Source organism: Lethenteron reissneri, chromosome 10 (genome assembly GCF_015708825.2).
Source record: "Lethenteron reissneri isolate LAM-NWPU_2019-01 chromosome 10, ASM1570882v1, whole genome shotgun sequence".
NCBI classification, from domain to species: domain Eukaryota; kingdom Metazoa; phylum Chordata; class Hyperoartia; order Petromyzontiformes; family Petromyzontidae; genus Lethenteron; species Lethenteron reissneri.
This window is the reverse complement of record NC_083788.1, coordinates 11,139,207-11,157,203: the sequence shown is the minus strand read 5'-3', so window position 1 is coordinate 11,157,203 and position 17,997 is coordinate 11,139,207. Positions and strand designations below refer to the sequence as shown.

The following is a 17,997-nucleotide window of genomic DNA, read 5'->3' as shown; positions in this document are numbered from 1 at the left end:
GCCCCGTGACCTCCTGCCAGCGGGCGTTCGACACTTCACGTGGCCTCAAGGTGCACATGGCCTGGCACAAGCGTCGTGGTGACTGTCACCGCCACTTAGTGGCGGATGGCAGGTTGTTGTTATTTAAGCAAAGGAGCAAAGGACCCGTTCAGCTTTGACTTGTTAGCCGTGTCTGGAAATCAAAAGTCGGATGACTAGGGTGGTCAGAGAAGAACAGTGAATGTGCTAATCACTGCACCAGCACTCCGTCTGTGTTATGTAAACATACGCAATGTGAAATAAGTTGTTGTTGTTTGCTTTGTGTGGTCACGTCGCGATGGCTCCGCACTGACACGCTCGTTTTTTCCTTTCGTGTTCCCAACAGCCGTTTGGTCGCGGCGCGATGAGGGAGTGCTTTCGGACGTAAGTTCAAAACGAAACCGTATCCTCGTTTAGAATGCACAGGCTATGGTTACGAGGAGCGCAGGCTTTTTTTAGTTTGTCAGTCGTGGATTTTGACTAAGCCTCGTCTTACCCTTCCACTTTAAAGCGCTAAACAATTCAAAATAACAGTGGGGCCCTTTTTGTCAGTATCAAAATGATGAAAATACTAAGAATAGGCTTTATACTCTTTGTTTTTTTCGGTAAAGTCACGTAGGTAAAAACCAAAGGGTATGGGCCCTTGCAGTCACGAAAACTTCAAATCTAGAATAGGCTTTACCCATTATGGCAATATAACAGGGGGTGTAAAGATGTTCAAACACCAAAGAGATACCTATTTCAAGGCATGAAGTCTGCATCAACCACACGTACTTGTGGCAAAACGTTCAAATAACTTACTCTGATAATTATATAAGATGCATTGTCTTTGAAACGGATTGGCCTACACCAGAGACGGCCTTCTTTTATGACATTGTCTCATGGGTGTTAAACCAGAGAATGCTCGCAGTAGATAGACCCATAGTGATATGGGCCTAGTGTGTATCCATAGCCAGGTCGTTTATAGTGCCACGACTCCTGCAGGGCCGACACAGACCGGTGAATGTTCAACAGGGCCGTGTCTCACCGGAGTCGCTGGAGTAGCCCCACTTCCTCATGTTCACTTGTAAAGTATTGCAGATGTAAGACCTGCAGCAGTTCAAGAATGTGACTGACTCCGATTAAGAAGTGCGGCTTGGAATCCAAGTCAGGTGGGGAGGGAGACTTTGAGAGACGAAACGATCAAGCGTGATTGTGACATGGGGAGAAGGGTACAGAGAGAAAGGGGAGAGCTTACTGTGATCGAGATGGACCAGTAGAGAGAGAGGAGAGAGAGTGTCTGGGAGAGTGAGGAGTGATCGAGAGAGGAAAATAGCAATAAAGGACAACAATTGCATGATTGCGGGAGTGAAGGAGAGAGAGAGATAGAGAAATAGAGTACATGAGAGAGTGCAGCAGAGAGAGGTGGAATGAATATCTTGCAATGAAAGATGAGTGAATGCATACTGAGGAAGAGTGCCGGAGAGAGACCTGTGCAAGCGAGGCCTGAGCCGTGGCCGACCTCTGACCCTTCACTCGCTGCTGCTGTTGCGATGCACAGCAAGAAGCTGTCCAACTTCGCGCGTCACCAGCAGTGGAAGTCGGCGTCGAACTACGTGGTCAAGCGCTACATGGAGCCAGTGACGCGCGACGTCTACTTCGAGGACGTGCGGCTGCAGATGGACGCCAAGCTGTGGGGCGAGGAGTACAACCGCCACAACCCGCCCAAGAAGGTGGACGCGCGCGGGCACGCTTGTCTCGTACACACGCACGTTTGCGTACACGTGCACGTACGCTCACATACGCTCACGTACGCACGTACGTTCACACACGCGCACACACGCTGTCACGAGCTTGCGTGCACATGCGAACAGGCACACGTACGTATGCACGGTCACACATGCGCACGCTCGTGACGTTTAGGGCTACGGCCCTTCGTCGTAGTGCGTGTGCAATGTTCACGAGTGTGAGGTTTTTTTAAATTGATCAATCGATGCGGGCTTGAGAAACGCACCACCTGCGGTAATGTTACCACCTGTGCTTTTTGAATTGGATCCCGTCTCCTCTGAGCCGGATTACAAGAAGACATGACCCCATAACAACAAATGGCTCTTATCTTATTCTTTGAGTCTTTCGGTTTTCCTTGAATTCCTACAATCACGAAAGCTTTAAGTCAAGGCTCTTATCTTGTAGATGCACACCCGTGGCTGAACTGTTCCATCTTTGCAATTCAGAAAAATGACATTAAACTTTACTTCCTTGTCTTTGGCTTACGTAGGGCAACTGTTAGAGATTCTCCTGTATGTGATTTAGCCGTTCAATCATCTTGTCTGAGAGTTGTTGACTTGACGATAAACCCACCCATTCACCTACCCACTCACCCCACCCACCTACGCACTGACCCCACCCACCTACCCACTCGCCCCACCCACCTACGCACTCGCCCATCCACGTACTCCTCGCCGACCTCCTCACTCATCCGCTCACCCACTCACTGATCCACTCGCCACTCACCCACTGCTATCACACAAAGTTACGTAGCCCATTGTTTGGAGTTCTCTGTCGCACTTGCGAGAATCTTTGCGTGTCCGTTCCTGCATTCGGTCCGTGGTTTGTTTTAAATTCATGAAGGGCCGCATCATTACAGCTTGAATCGATGCTGGTGAACTGCCTGATGATCTAGGCAAGGACCCTTTCTTTAAGCTGTGGCTCCGAGGGTCAATGGGTGGTTGTACAGGGGCCTGACGATACTGGCGAGGGCAATCCTCTGACTTCTGCTGATGAGACAGTATGTCGAAAATCAGTCCAGAATCTGCTCATACTCAATCAATGCTGCTGAAAAGAATGATTATTCTTTTCCAGACTTCCTTGGGGGGCCAATGGGTGGTATAAAAACGACTTACATTTTTTTACGTAGAGACAGATCTATAAATAAGACATGTTATTATCTGCGTGTCTATTCTGTTATTTATATTCTCCATGACAACGCACATGGTTATTTTTTGTTATCGATGGGTGGGTAATGATTACACTCACTCGCTAAGTACACACCTATGATAGAACCTGTTCGTTTATTGGTTTTTCGGTTTATGTTCATTGGTTTACTTCATGGTGGTACCGTGAACGTGGGTGGTGCCACAGCGGGCTGCCCGTCATTGACAGCACCCCAACAGGAGATGACCGCCCGTCTGGTGACCCTGCCCTCAAGAGTAATCTCACGGTGCTGGCTCTGACACTACTGAACGATCAGGCTCTCCGATAGTTACCGGGAGAGGCACACGGTGGAGAGGTGGGTGTTTGTGAGAGGCAGAGGGTGGAGGTGGGTGGTGGTGAGAGGGACAGGGTGGAGGGGTGGGTGTTTGTGCGAGGCAGAGGGTGGAGGTGGGTGGTGGTGAGAGGGACAGGGTGGAGGGGTGGGTGTTTGTGCGAGGCAGAGGGTGGAGGTGGGTGGTGGTGAGAGGGACAGGGTGGGGGGGGGGGTGTTTGTGAGAGGCAGAGGGTGGAGGTGGGTGCTGGTGAGAGGTACAGGGTGGTACAAGGTGGCACAGGGTGGTGATGATGGGTCGAGGTGGACTGTGGTTAATGACACAGTGGAAGAATGCTGCTGCTGCCAGACAGAGAAATTGTCTTGGCCTTGGCAAACATTTACTTTCATGAATAAATCACATCAGCGGCTCCTTGCGCCATTTGTAATATGTAATCTCATCTTGGAAATATTAACTGGCTACCTCATTTTACATTTTACCGTGCAATACAATAGCGCTGCAAATAAAGCAACTTGCGGGAGGAGTTGTGTGGTCAGGGGTTGGCGCGCACTGCAACCCGAGTTTAATTTCCGACCAGGGCTGACATCAGTGGTGAGTGAAATCTAAACAAACGCCTGGAGACATACAATGACCGTGGCAGAGTGATTAGTGAACTCCCGTTATGGACCCAAAGCAGCGACCTGAGTTTTGAATCCTTGGCCATGGCTAACATCAGTGGCGAGCGATAGCTAAACATATCCTGGGCCCAAACACCACCCACCCCCACCCCTCTCCAACTCCCCTTCACCAACCCGCACTAGCCAGAATGGTGAAGTATGGTCAAACAACCTCTGTGGTCGGAACGGCATTGTGGGACATTCATCCAGCAGTGGAATGACACAGGGCCATAAATGAGCATTATTACGATTATAACTCACGTCCATATCTATTGTCCATATCCAGCCAACTGAACATTTCCATCTGTACGGCCAACATTGCTTTGGCACGTGACTGGACCAATGTTAGTCCAGTATGCTGGCAAAACGGCAGAGTGTGGTGTGGTATGTGTGCGCGTGTACGCTTGTTTGTGTGTCGTGTGGCTTAGCGGTTATTGCTGGTGCTGCATCTGTGATACCAGTGCTTGCTTTGTGACTGCCCGACATTGTGTGCTTATGCCTGCGCATGATCGCTGGTGTTTGCGTATGGTACTTGTTTGTTCACGTGTTCGTGTCTCGGTGTATGAAGACATTGTGCGCATGCTTTTTTGTGCGCGCACGAGTGTGTCTGCGTGTATGGAAGTGTGTTCAGTACCAGTACCTGCATGATTGTGTCGTTTCGTTTGTATGTGTGTGTGCAATGCATGTGTGCGAACACTACAATGCGCGTCTGTTTATGCTGCATGTGTGAGAATACCACAATGTGTATCTACACATGCACGCAAAGCCCCTTTTTATCAATCCGCCGCTGCATGCGCACGGCTCCCCGTGTCGTCTAGTCCTTGATGGTGTTTTTTGACCGTACTTCACGTGCTGCGCGTGCACCATGTGCTGAATTTAAGGCCCCTCGTGTGACGGTTTTGACTGTGACGACGGCCTGCACCTGTCCCGCGCGCGCGTGCTGCACGCGCACGCGTCTTCGTTTGCACGCGCGTGTTTGCAGCGCGCGCGCGCGTGTCTGCGCATGCGCGTGCGTTGCTGTGTCTACGTGACTGCGGTCAGACTCTGGCAGCCGCCCCCGTCTAGGGAGCGGTGTCGTGTGAGTTCACGTGGCCCTGTTTTGAATTAGCGCTGACGCACACAGCTCTTGGCAGGCCATGTGGGCGCTGCATGCATGTGCGCGAGTGTACATGATGCGTCTGTGTGTTTGTTGTTTGTTATTATTAGTCGCGGCAACGATAATATTTTCACGATCCCATAGCTCGAGAGCGACTGTGTTGTGTGCGCTTCCACGCTCCCGTGCGCCCGTACGGCGGCTGCCCTTGGTTGCTGGATAAGGGCTCGTCGTGACCTCTGCGGCGGGTAATGCCACGGGGCCGTCGCGGTGCCTGTAAACAGCTCGAGCGCATCGGCCCAAACGCAAACAATCGCGCAGGCTGTGGCCCCGATGGGCGTTGTTTTTGTCCGAGTTTATTATGAGGGGGATTTGGATTATTTAGTTAGGGTTGGCTCTGTGTCTACTTTTTTGTTCTGTTTACATCGGCACATTTCCTGCCTCGGTCTCAGAGCCGAATCCAGTCTGGGTGATTCCGATTATGCTTGTGTAGCAGGGTGTGGTACACAAAAGGGGAGAGAGTTTTGCCTCCCTTTGTTTGGTTGTCATGGAAAGCCGGACTGGATTGACAACTCTTGTTTTAGACAGGTGCCTCATCCTTGTCACATCCTGAGTTTGCGATTTGATTTGTTGAATTTTTCCGGCAAGTTCCATTTGTTCGGATGAAAGCTCTTTGGATAATCAATAAGTTTTATATACATCCTTGCAAACAAATAATCCAGCCAGTGAATGGGATTAAAATGTTTACTTCCTTTCCAATATTTTTTCTGGACGCAATTAACATGTTTACGTGAAGTAAGGCGCATGTGACAAAGTCTGTCCAGTCATGGACCGTCTTAATCAGCTGATCTCGGGGTTGCGTGTGGTTATCGCACCTCTTCTAAGAGGTTCCGGCCAGCGTGGAAGAGTAGGCCAAATACCTCCTAGAGGCAAGTAATTGCAGATTCGCGCTCTCACCCTTTGCCCTGACTTTGTGCCTCTCCCATCAAGCGCTTCTCTTTCTGCATCTCCCCGTGCATTGCTTCACTTTGGAATTCCCTCCCCCCACCACCATCATCATCACCTTGTTCAGTCCAAAAACTTGTCAACTCTTTATCAGTTACAAACTTTGGCAGTGCTGTTTGCTGCTGCCCGATTGATATTCCGGGCCTTTTAGGGGGGGGAGCGGGCTAGGCTCAGCAACGGTGTTTTTGAAAAGAAAGTTCCTACTCATTCCTTGTACTCAAAAAGAAACACGAACGCCACCATGGTACACAGTCTTGGGGGTTCGCTCGCCTTGGGACGGCCGAATTGTGCCGTGTCGTGTTTAAGCGAAGTCGGCAAGTGAAAGGCGACCTTTAGACTGGTTGCCAATCAACGTGCCCTCCCGAACGACGGCCTTCTCCAAAACACAAACAAGTGCCGGAGCTCAAAATAGAAAACGTCAGGATGGGCTCGGTTGGCTACGTACGGTGTGAAAGAAGTTTCAACACACGTGCAAGATTCTGGTCGGTGACAGCTATTTGCCGCGTTAACTCAACACCCCCCCCCCCCCTCCCGACACGGTCTGAAGAAATGCACAGCGTCTCTGGAACCCGCACCAATCGGACGGGAAGGAAACGGCAGTTGTTAATTTAACAAGAATGCAAATGGGCAACCGTTATCGTTCAATAGCCGGGTGCGTTAGGCAATCACTTGGTTGGGTTAAGACAGTTGGCGAAACTTACACTAGTGGGGGAGGGGGGGGTGGAGGCAAAACGCAGCTTCTGATACAAGCACATGACTTTGGATATGAGCACAGCTGGCCTGAGCACAGCAAACCCTCTCATAGGGTTTGCTCATACACAGCTTCTACTTTCCTTGGTCAATTCCATTTTAGGGAGTGTTTTGCTTCGTGTGGGAGGAAGCTGCGAGTACCTAGAGAAAACCCACGCAGATGGAAGGTCACAAAACTTTTTGCTGTACTGCCATCTTCTGGCCACCTGCTTGTGGTGCATGTGGTTTGGGAGTTTGAGGATTTCGGCGGAACTTCCCTTCTGTTTAATCGAGTTGTGCTGTCGCCGTCACATCATCACAAGACGCAGGATCCTTTCGGATGTCTTGAAGAGCAGTGCGAGCCTTCGTGTTAGAGAACGGAAGCGGATGTCACAGAGCTACCTCTGAGATTCCTTCTTCAAGTGAACTGTGGCCGACACGCGGCGGAGGGCAGCACGTCACACTCGCTGTGCGTACGAGAGTGAGGTTCATCGCGTAAACCTTTGCTTCTTAAGCACTCTCTTGCAGGTGTGTGCGCCGCCACGCCTGATAATTAATAATCATGGAGTTTACACCACCGGCCCAACAACGACGTTGGAGATGAGCGCCGACCGGAAGTTGTCATAATGTGGGGAGACTTTCGACGGCAAATTGTGCAGCACGGTCTCTCGCACGCACACACAAAAAGTAAACACGTCCCTTAAGAAACACACGGTGTGGTGCTCACCTTAGTCTGGCCTACCTCCTGCCTGTACCCCCCCCGTCCCCCCTCAGGTGGACATCATGCAGGTGTGCATCCTGGAGCTGAAGAACCGAGCGGAAAAGCCGCTGTTCCACCTGGAGCACTACATCGAGGGCAAGTACCTCAAGTACAACTCCAACTCGGGCTTCGTGCGCGACGAGAACATGCGCTGCACGCCGCAGGTGACGCCCGCAGCCTCCGCACGCGCGCGCCCTACATTGCCCCCACACACACTCACGCGCGTGTGTGTACCCACTCAACCGCACACACAAAGACAGAGATCCCCCCCCATGTAGCATTTACAGACTTCGATGGTGTTGACGCTGTCCCCGTGCGTGCGTGCGCTTCTGCCGTGCGCGCTCCACCCAGGCCTTCAGCCACTTCTCGTTCGAGCGTTCGGGTCATCAGCTGATCGTGGTGGATGTGCAGGGCGTGGGCGACCTTTACACCGACCCCCAGATCCACACCTACCAGGGCACCGATTACGGCGACGGCAACCTGGGTGAGCCTTCCACCTCTCGTCTCCGCACTCCGCCACAGTCTCGCACGACAAATACTTACGTGACCAGCCCCTCTGCTCAATCTGAGAGTGCCTCCCGACGCCTGTGCGTGTCGTGAGGGTTGTTCGACCGGACCTCACCACGCTGGTCAGTGCGTGCTGTAGTAATGTTGGTGTCAATCTGTAAAGTTCATCATCATCATCATTCACTGGACGACTGTAAGAAAGAGCTTCATAGCTCATCGGTTTCCTCCAGGATAAATAAAATATTCTGATTCTGATCAGCCTCTCGCGGTCCTGCAATGTAGCGATCCACACCAGCGCCCGCAGAGCAGGTCGCTTGCGTGACAAACTTCCCAAATTTTTATATTCGTGAGTGGCCAACAAGTTATAATCGGTCTGCGGAATGAAACTTTGACGGAGGTGGTGGTGGCGATGACGAGGGGAGCGCATCTGCGCACAGCCTGTATGTATGTACGTTGAACTGCTTCCGCCCCGTACATAGCCAACCGTGCTGATCGGAGATGCCGCGCACCCCTAACCCTGGACCCCCCGCGTCTCCCTCCGCGTGCCCGTCCAGGCGTGCGTGGGATGGCCCTCTTCTTCCACTCGCACGTGTGCAACCGCATCTGCAAGAGCATGGGGCTCACCCCCTTCGACCTCTCGTCCCACGAGCGCAGCGCGCTGGAGCAGTCGATCAAACTGCTGGTGAGCGTCGCCGCGTCGCTGCCCTTGTGCCAGAGGTGGCAACCGGGTACCCGATACCCGTACCCTACCCGAGACCCGGCTACCCGTACCCGGCCGGGTACGGGTACCCGTTTGCGACCCTGGTGCGGCCGGGTACGGGTAGGCCGTGAGTCACTGGTGAGTCACCGTTTGTCACTCATTTCGGGTAGGGTACGGGTACGGGTAGCGTACGGGTACCCGTTTGTGACCCTGGTGCGGCCGGGTACGGGTAAGGAATCAAAATCCGTTTGCGATCTCTGCCTTGTGCCGCCCGTCCTCGCTTTGCCGCTACCGCCGCGGCGTCGCTGCCACCGTCCATCGTCCTCTTCCGGCGTCATCGTGTCGCTCGCGCCGACGCTGTCCTGCCGACATGGACGTCGCGGCCACAATCGTCGTCCTTTGGGCGACAGTATCAGCATATTGCTGCCGGCCCCCGAACCACCACATCAAACTCTTGGGTTGTTTTTTTCTTTTCGGTAAAGTCACGTAGGTAAAGATAAATAATAATATAATAGAGATAATAATAGAACTAAAAGAATAAATCACGACGTTTCGGAGGCAACACAAATCTCCGTCATCAGGTGGGACCGTCACAGATAAATTTACTGTATCAAGTGAGGCAAAATTCCAAGAAATACAAGTTAAGGGGGAGGGGGGGAGGGGCTTATCTGTAGCCACTGAATGGAACGTGTTGGGGGGGGGCGGGGCTAAAAGAGAACAATCGGTGCACCTCGATTTAACCGGTGTTGGCTGACAATCCAAATATTTTGCCTCACTTGATACAGTAAATTTAGCTGTGACGGTCCCACCTGATGACAGAGACTTGTGTTGCTTCCGAAACGTCGTGATTTATTTTTTTATTTCTAGTATTATTTCTATTATTTGATTACTTATTTTTTACCTACATGACTTTACTGAAAAAAAAAACCTAAGAGTATGAATCCTTGCAGTCACAAAAGCTTCAAATCCACCACATCAACGGCAACGGTATAGCCTTTAGCAGGCTGTTGGGGCAAATGCTGTTAGCGAGCACCTATGAAGGCTGGAACGGCACTCAAAGGGGTGGATGGCCAGCACCAAGCCGGCCGCTATAATCTCCACAGTGGCGATGATTAAACACCTCACCAGGTACTCATTTGAGGCAGAGTCGACCTAGGGGAGGCCCAGGACCGGTTCAGATAATCGTCACCGGTGTTGGCCGTGAGCGGGAATCGCTACACCACCGCTCCCCATAACCCACCGCATCTCGCGCGCACACGTCAACGCCCGTGCCTACATCTGTGCCCCCAGCAATCGTCGAAGACGGTGCTGCGTGGCTGCGAGGAGGTGTGCGGGAGCCCCCGCATGCGCTCGCTGTCGGACGGGCGACCCCCGCGCCTGCCCCGCCTCTCCGAGTCGTCCATGACGCCCGAGGAGTCGCCGCGCTCCTCACTGTCCTCGCTGCACGGCATGCACATGTCGTTCAGCCCCCCCGAGCACCTGCTGGGCCGCTCGCCCATGGGTGAGGCCGCCACCGCCACGAAATCGCCCATCCCACCTGCATTTAGAATGAACGTGCGTTTTAGAGTATTTAGATGATATAAAAATGGTGAGATGTTAACTCCCTCGCCTGATACGCAGGAGGTCGCGGGTTTGATCCCGACCCTGACGCCTGCTATATATTTGGAGTTTGCGGTGTCTCTCCCCATGGTCATGTGGGGTTTTCTCCGGGTTCTCCGGTTTTCCCTCCACATTTAGAATCAACAACAGGCGTTTAGAGTTGAGCTTTAATTTGTGATCGCCAGGTCGCTTCGGAAAAAGAGCTCGATGGCTCAGTGGGCCTTAACTGGTTAAAATAAAAAACTGTTGTTTATAGTTTCACTTGGCCGTGCTGGATGGTGCGGGTCATAATGATAATAGTTATCTCTTTTATAGCTCATTTAATATTGAAGTATCTCAAAGCACTGCACGTAAAAATAATTTTACACTCGCAAGTATCGATACAATTTAAGCGAAATATAAAGTTCATAAAAAATAATGTCAGTGACTACTTTCGAAATTCCAATTAAATGAAGAACTATGATAAAAGCGAGTAATAATAATTGTTTCGGAGGCATCCAATCTGACGACAAAAATAGGTTTTTAATGTTAAGTCGCAGGCAAAGTCTGTACAAATCTAGGTGAGTTTTAAGACGTAATTTCAAAAGTTAGCGCCCCCCCCCCCCCCGCCCGCAGCGAAAGGAGGGCTGCTTCGGCGCTGGTCGCTGCAATTGTCGTCGGTTTACTTGGTTTAGTTTCGTTGAACCAAGGAGGGGAGTGGAACTCAAGAGACAGAGATAGTCTCGCTTGGAGTTACTCGGCTGTAATGGACTTACACCGCGTTTGGGTCGTTGACCGGTGTCGATGATCGGTGTTATTGAAATAACGTTGAACAACGCTGATCGCTGTGTAATAGTGGTTACTCACCCCCACCATAGGAATATGAAATTTCCACGTCTGGCTCAGGTGAGCGTGGAAACGAGCACGACTTTTTGAGTTTGACCGTGAGTCCTGGTCAACGCCATCACCGTGATGATTGGGCAGCACGGATCCAGTTGAATAGTTGACCGAGTCCTGCCAATCGGTCCCGCGTTAATTCAGCCGGCGTGCGTCCGTGGCCTCCACCCTCTGCTTCGGCCCCCCGCCGTATGCTTTCGTTTTTGAGTTTGGTTTTGCGTTTCGCGCAGGGTGGACCTCGGTGTTTGACGAAATCGACAACAGCCCCGATCAAGATGGAGACCGCGAGAGAAAGGTGCGGCGGCGGTGGCGCACGCAGCCCGGCCAGGGACACCACACCTGGGTTGCAAAGCGATAAATCATGTCGGAGTGTGCATTGTCGCGAGCGGTAGTGCGGCACTTGGCGCTACGCTGCGCTACGAACCCGGCGTCCCGAGTTCGATTCCCGCTCACGGCCAACACCGGTGACGATTATCGTAACCGGTCCCAGGACTCCCCTAGGTCGACTCAGCCTCAAATGAGTGCAGTGTGCAAACATCGCCACTCGGACGATAAAGGCGGCCGGGCGTGGTGTTGGCCACCTTACCCCCTGGTGCGCCGTGCCGGCATTCGTAGGTGCTCACTAACAGCACTTACCCCAACAGTCTATTAAAGGCTATGTGGAGGGGGGGAGGGGTCTTTGTCTTGTTTTCACGAGCCCCAACGTCGTGTATGCAGGTGTCCGAGAACAACGGCGACAGCGGCTGCCCCAGCGAGAGGAAGAGCGAGTCGGAAGGAGACATGCACGACCAGGTGTGTGTCCCTCCGCACATCTGCACCCACGCGCTGCACTATCAACACCTTGCGCCGGCGGTTCCCAATCCTGGTTGGGTCGTGGGGGTGGGATGGGATGGGGCTGGGCAGGCGAAGGCTGCGGGCACGGTTGCCTTGCAGGACGAATGCACAAAGCGTCTGCGCAAAACGTCGGCGCTGTCACGGGGCGACAAAACCGCGTCGATTCACAGAGCGTAGGACTTTGATTGCTCTGCGATGTGTTTTCGCGGTTGTCCTGCCGAGCAACACGCGGCCCCATCACGTTGTCCCGTGTGAGATATTTATATATATATGTAGCTGGGACTGGCTTTACTTATTGTCCCCCCCCCCCGTCTTTGCGCAGAAACCGGTGAACAGGATGAAGAGACAGAGCGAGTCGGATGAGGATTCTGTTCGGCGGGTGAGTCCCGCTCGCCGCTGCTTGCGCCCACAAATCTTCGACGTTGATTTTGGCGTTTTACGAGTCTTTTTATTTACCTTACCCATACGTAGCCAGACCAAGTTTACAGGTTGTGGTGGGGGTGGACGGACGTTTACAACTGCCCTGTGTTTTGTTAGCGGACAATCGCGTTGTGCCTTACTCATCGCTCATAAAATGTATAAGCAGACAAATGACACACCTCCTTCCAATACACATACACACGTGTATGTCCCTCCACATTATTTATAAAAGTGTAGATACTTTTTCTACACATCCCATCTTCTACATTCAAAGTTTAAAAAAATGCATCGTGTTGTGCATCTCTGAGTAAACTGTTATTGACATTAATATTACACTTAACTTTGTAGTCGATGCAATAATCCCGATTTGTTTTGTGGGGTTAGGCCACGTGGTGGCTGTTTTATGCCAACATTCTGATGGGGGAGGGCTAATGACACGTGGCGAAACCCAACAACAAAATATTGATTAGCAGTGCACTCGTTTACGTAGGATATAGCCTCACCCACATCTCCAGACTTTCAGGATTGTCACCTACTGAGCGCTTCGTAGCATTACGCGCAAGTACGGATCGGGACTGTAACAAGCGAGGCAGACGATGCAGGACAAACGAGCCGGTTGAGATTACACAAAAGATAACGGATTCAGAGAATCGATTCGAGACTTCCGTGTCTTTAACGCGGGCCGCGAATTCTCCCCGTGCGCGTTGTCGCGCTGCCCTCGCTCGCGACGCCGCCGCGTGGCGTTGCCGTTCCCTAAAGAGAACGCCGCTGCGCGGCGAGCGATCCGCCGAGTGTTGCGCGTTGGCCGCCGTGATTCACGCGATGCCCTGCGCGCGCATCTGTGTGAGCAGGAGGATAACAGCCCCTTGCCGGCCCCTCGCCACCGCGTGCCCCTCCCCACGCAGGTGGCGGTGTCGCGCGCGTCGTCCATCGCTCGTGCATGCCCCCCCCCCGCCTCCTCCGGTCCACCCCTCACCGCCCCCCCCTCCTCCACCTTGGGGCACACTCCCCACAACCTCTCCTGGCCCGGACCGGTACCCACCCATTGTGTCAGTCTTGCGCAAATATTAAATGTTAATATCGACCCAAATCACGTTGCTGCGGGTGGCACGTTTGATCGATTCCAATGTCGACGTTCGGTCGTGCGCGATAGACCACACAGGCCCTCCCCGTCCGCGACTGATCCTCGCTCTCCTAGGGTGGGTGGCGGGGGTGGGGGGGGTTAGGAAGAGGAGTGCGCCCCACCCCCGGGTGTTGACGGATCCTCGATCGGCCTTGCGCCGGGGAGGCAGGCGATCGCCGCGGGTCGCGCCGTGTGTCGCCTTCCGGCGCCTGTGCCTGACCCAACGCACGACTGCATCTCGACCGAGGGTATTCCTCGACCCGTTTTTAGACGAAGGAAACGCTTAACCGACACCGTCTTGTTCGGTCGAACGATAACATCGTGTGTGCACTGTTTTGATAAATCATCGAGAGCTGACAATGCATCCTCCCATGCGGTGTGGTTTTTACTGCACGGTTCCCCCGTGTGATTGTTACGCCTCGGGAATTAACAAACGTTGTTTTAGCTGCTCGAAGACTTGGAGTGGGTTCACGTGGTTTGTGTTGTTCGGCAAGCCCTAGTTGGTTGCGCAGTTGCCATCGTGCGTGCGGCGTGTTGCTTGCAATCGTGTTTGTCGTGCGAGTTTTTGAGCCTGAACCGTGACTGCTCGACCCTCGCGACTCGTTCTCAGGAGCACCCTGCTCAGCATGTTTTGCGAAGTTTCCTTTGTTGCTGCGTTGACGATTGGGTTCGTTAAAACGAGTAGGGGCACAAAAAGCGCGCATGTTAAAAATACATGCGGAGGTACAACAGCCTGTAGAGAACACTGATCGTACGAAGGTGACCATTTCTCGAGAATAGTTGAAGGCTCCTAGCGCCACGTTGCTCGGCACGTTTACAGTGCGCGGGCCTACCAACGTGTCAAAGCCTTAACCAATACTAACTTAACAGATGTGGGAGTGGAGGGACACGTATAACTGCGCTGTTTTATCAGCTAACGATCGTTTTGTGGCATTCTCTCATCATTTATCAAATATATATACACATGTCCTTCCACGTAAAAAATTACACGTCGCATCGACTACGCAGCCTTCTGGGAGTAATTTTCCATTTTGTTTTTGCAGCATTGGTTCGACGCAAGCAAAACTCTGGACCGGTTTCGACATCCATGAGTCGGGCTTGCTTCAACCGATGCTGGAGAACTGCCAGACGTTCATGGGCAAGGGGGGGGGGAAGAGGGAGGGGGGGACCCCCTTTTGGGTGATCGACGTTCGTTTGACGCGTCGTCGTAAAGCCGCGTGCTGTTGCGTTGCCCGTTCCCTGCAGGACTTCCGCTGCAGCATCAAGTGGGACAACTTCCACGCGTCGCGCGCCCACTGCCACCGCCCGTCCAGCGTCTCCATGGAGGTGAACCGCCTGCAGAACCTGGAGATGCAGGGCAAGATCGGCAAGTCCGTCCTCGGCAAGGTGCGTCGTCCGGGAGCGCCGCTGCCGGGTAGCCACCAGTTAGACACATTATTGTGCAGTGATAATGATAATAACGACGGTGGCTTTAAGTGTTGGCGCTGGTGGTGACACTAGTTTTGGTGCTGGTGTTGGTAGCGCTGGTGTTGGTGGTGGTTACGCTGCTGGCGGCCGTGGCGGTGGTGGTTGTGGAGTTGGTTACGCCGGTGGTAGTGGTGATGTTGACGATGGTGGTAGCAGTGGTGCTGACTCCAGTAGTGCTGGTGGTAGTTACATTGTGGTTTCGGTGCTTGTGGCGGTGGCAGCGCCGGTGTTGGCTAATGCTGGTGGTTGTAATATTGATGCTGGCTGTAGTACTGCTGGTGATAGTTACATTGGTGGTGGTGGCACAAGCGCTGTGGTTACGTCACCGCCACTTACTGGCGAACGGCGGTTGTTGTTGTTGTTGGTGTTTGTTTGTTGCTAGTGTTAGCTACGATAGTGTCGCTGGCGGTTGTAATAGTGGCAGCTGACTCTTAGCGAGTGCTGCTGCTGCTCGTGGTGGTGGTGGCGGCGCCGGTGGTGCTCGTTCTGACGACGCCCCCCGTGGCGACGCCCAGGTGCACCTGGAGATGGCCAAGTGCCACGAGGCGGGGCGCTTTGGCGAGAAGGAGGCGCCGTGGGACCGTGAGGCGGCGCTCTTCCACCTACGCCACGCGGGGCTGTGCGGCGAGATGGAGGCCATCCTGGCGCTCGCTCGCATCCACCTGCAGCTGCCGCACGACGTGCTCGGCGAGTTCACCATGGAGGTCGGTCGGCCGGGCGGTCCGCACGCTCACCCGCACGCTCACTCGCACGCTCACCCGCACGCTCACCCGCACGCTCGCTCGCTCGCCAGCCACCCGCGCTCACCTGCCTGCTCGCCAATCGAATCGCCTCCCCACTCACCATCCCGCTCACCCGCCTCCTCATGTGCCTTCTCACCTGCCCACTCACTTGCCTGCTCGCCAGTCTCAACACCGACCTGCCAGACCCCCCTGTCTTGTCTGATAGCATGCTCACCTATCCAGCTAATCGGCTCCATCACCTGTCAGCCCGCCACCTCATACGCCTGTTCACTTGTCCACGTCGCTTGAGACCCACCCGTCCGTCTACCAACCACACCGACTCGGCCGCCCCCACCCGCTCGCTGGTCCCCGCACCCATCCGCCAGCGCCGACACTGCTGCACGGTTGACTACGTACGGTGCGGGAGAAGTTCAACGTACCTACGTGCATGTGCCCAGGTTGCCTCGCCAAGTCCGGCGAACGGCGTGCGTGCGTGCGCGTTCCGCGTTTTCCGCGTGCAGGAGTCTGAGGAGAACACCACGCTCGGCTTCGCCTTCATGCTGGAGGCGGCCGAGGCGGGCGACCGCCACTCCATGCTGTTCGTGGCGCGCGCCTACGACACCGGCACCAACCTGGGCCGCGGCAGGTAGGTAGCCGCCCCGGCGACGCGGCAAACCGACTTTCATTTATTTTTTATTATTACTATTATTACCATCCACTGTGCGGTAGTCGTAGTTGGCGGAGCGTATTGTTGTCAGTGAAGGTAATCTATTCTTGTCAGTGCACGTAACCTGCTGCGGTTTTAACCGGGGCAAGCTGCTTGCCTCGACAAATGCGCTACAAGCCCGCGGGGTGAACGTGGGTGCGATGGCCGAGCGAGGGGCCGTCCGTCATCCGTGCAATCCGTGCGTGCGCACGCAGGAAGCAGGACTGGCACGAGGCGCTGCGCTGGTACGAGGCGGCGCTCAACATGACGGAGTACGACGAGGGCGGCGAGTACGACGGCACGAGCGACGACCCCAGCTACATTCTGCTGGCGCGCCAGGCCGAGATCTACATGGCGGGCGGGCACGGCGTCGCCTGCGACCCCCAGAAGTCGGGTGAGAGGCTCGCACGCGCTGACGGCTGCTGCCCGTGACCGATGGGACGCGCAGAGGGCGCACTACGAAACCCGGCGGCCAGAGTTCGATTCCCGCTCGCGGCCAATACCACCGACGATTATCTGAACCGATCCCGGGCCTTCCCTTGGTTGACTCGATCTCAAATGAGCACCTGCCGCTGCATAAGGAGATAACGGCGACCGAGTGCGGTGCTGGCGACCCGCCCTCTCGTGTGCCGTTCTGGCCTTTATAGGTGTTACTTGCTAAAACCACTTGCCCCAACAGTATGTTAAGGCTATACGTGGGGGGGGTTTCTTTGTCTGTGTCTGCCGTGGTGTGCGCGTGCAGGGGATCTGTTCACCAGCGCGGCCGAGGCGGCCATGGAGGCGATGAAGGGGCGGCTCGCGAACCGCTACTACGAGCTGGCGGAGGAGGCGTGGTCCGGCGTCGAGGAGTGAGGTGATGAGCGGCAATCCTCCGCCCCCCCCCCCCCCCCCCCCGTTCACAGACTCGCACTGATCAACTTCGATTTAGTTTGTGCGGTGATGCAACTGGCGGGGGAGTGGTGGCACAGCGGTCGATGCGCACTTTTCTGCGAACCCGTCGAACTGAAATCTATTCCCAGCCTCGGCTCACGTCGTCGGTGGCGAGTGGTATCTGAACCAGTCCTGGCCCCCTCACCTCCTTCAACACGGAGGGGGGGATACCTTCTAGAAGTGGATTGACAAAGAGGTGTTATCATTATTATCATGAAGCTCTCCATTCAAGTCTGCCAGTGGGGGGCAATGATTGCTGCTTTGTGAACGACGTCAGGGGGGGATCTTTAACGTCCACTGCAATGCAAACGGCGTGTAGTGTACCGTCATGGTTGTTGCACCAGCAGGAACGATCAACGCTTCCGCCCATAGTGTCGTGCTACACCGCACGGTAAAACAGTATTCGCAGTCGTTGGCTTAAGGGTTTTGTAGCTTTTTTTTTTACTTGCGAGGACAACGTTTTTGGGCTTTTTTGGTTTGGCCATGTTTGTTGTAGTACGGCTTTAATCTAAGTTGTCTTGTGGTTGTTGTTTTTTGACTTGCATCCCACTGGGATTTTTGCACACATTATTGGTGTACGGTGCTTTTTCTGGAAGAATTTTTTGCT

At 53.9% G+C, this 17,997-nt stretch overlaps 1 protein-coding gene across 1 annotated transcript in view; it reads left to right on the top strand.

Annotated features, from left to right (window-relative positions):
• EEF2K (eukaryotic elongation factor 2 kinase) overlaps positions 1-17,997 on the top strand; it is a 39,991-nt gene that overhangs the window by 16,886 nt on the left and 5,108 nt on the right. The window contains 14 exon segments of the mRNA XM_061548913.1: positions 365-402; positions 1,559-1,730; positions 7,521-7,670; positions 7,858-7,990; positions 8,568-8,695; positions 10,004-10,214; positions 11,419-11,483; positions 11,906-11,980; positions 12,345-12,401; positions 14,811-14,951; positions 15,548-15,736; positions 16,276-16,400; positions 16,676-16,854; positions 17,203-17,313. Of these exon segments, the coding sequence (XP_061404897.1) occupies positions 365-402; positions 1,559-1,730; positions 7,521-7,670; positions 7,858-7,990; positions 8,568-8,695; positions 10,004-10,214; positions 11,419-11,483; positions 11,906-11,980; positions 12,345-12,401; positions 14,811-14,951; positions 15,548-15,736; positions 16,276-16,400; positions 16,676-16,854; positions 17,203-17,312 (1,773 nt within the window). The 3' untranslated portion in view covers position 17,313.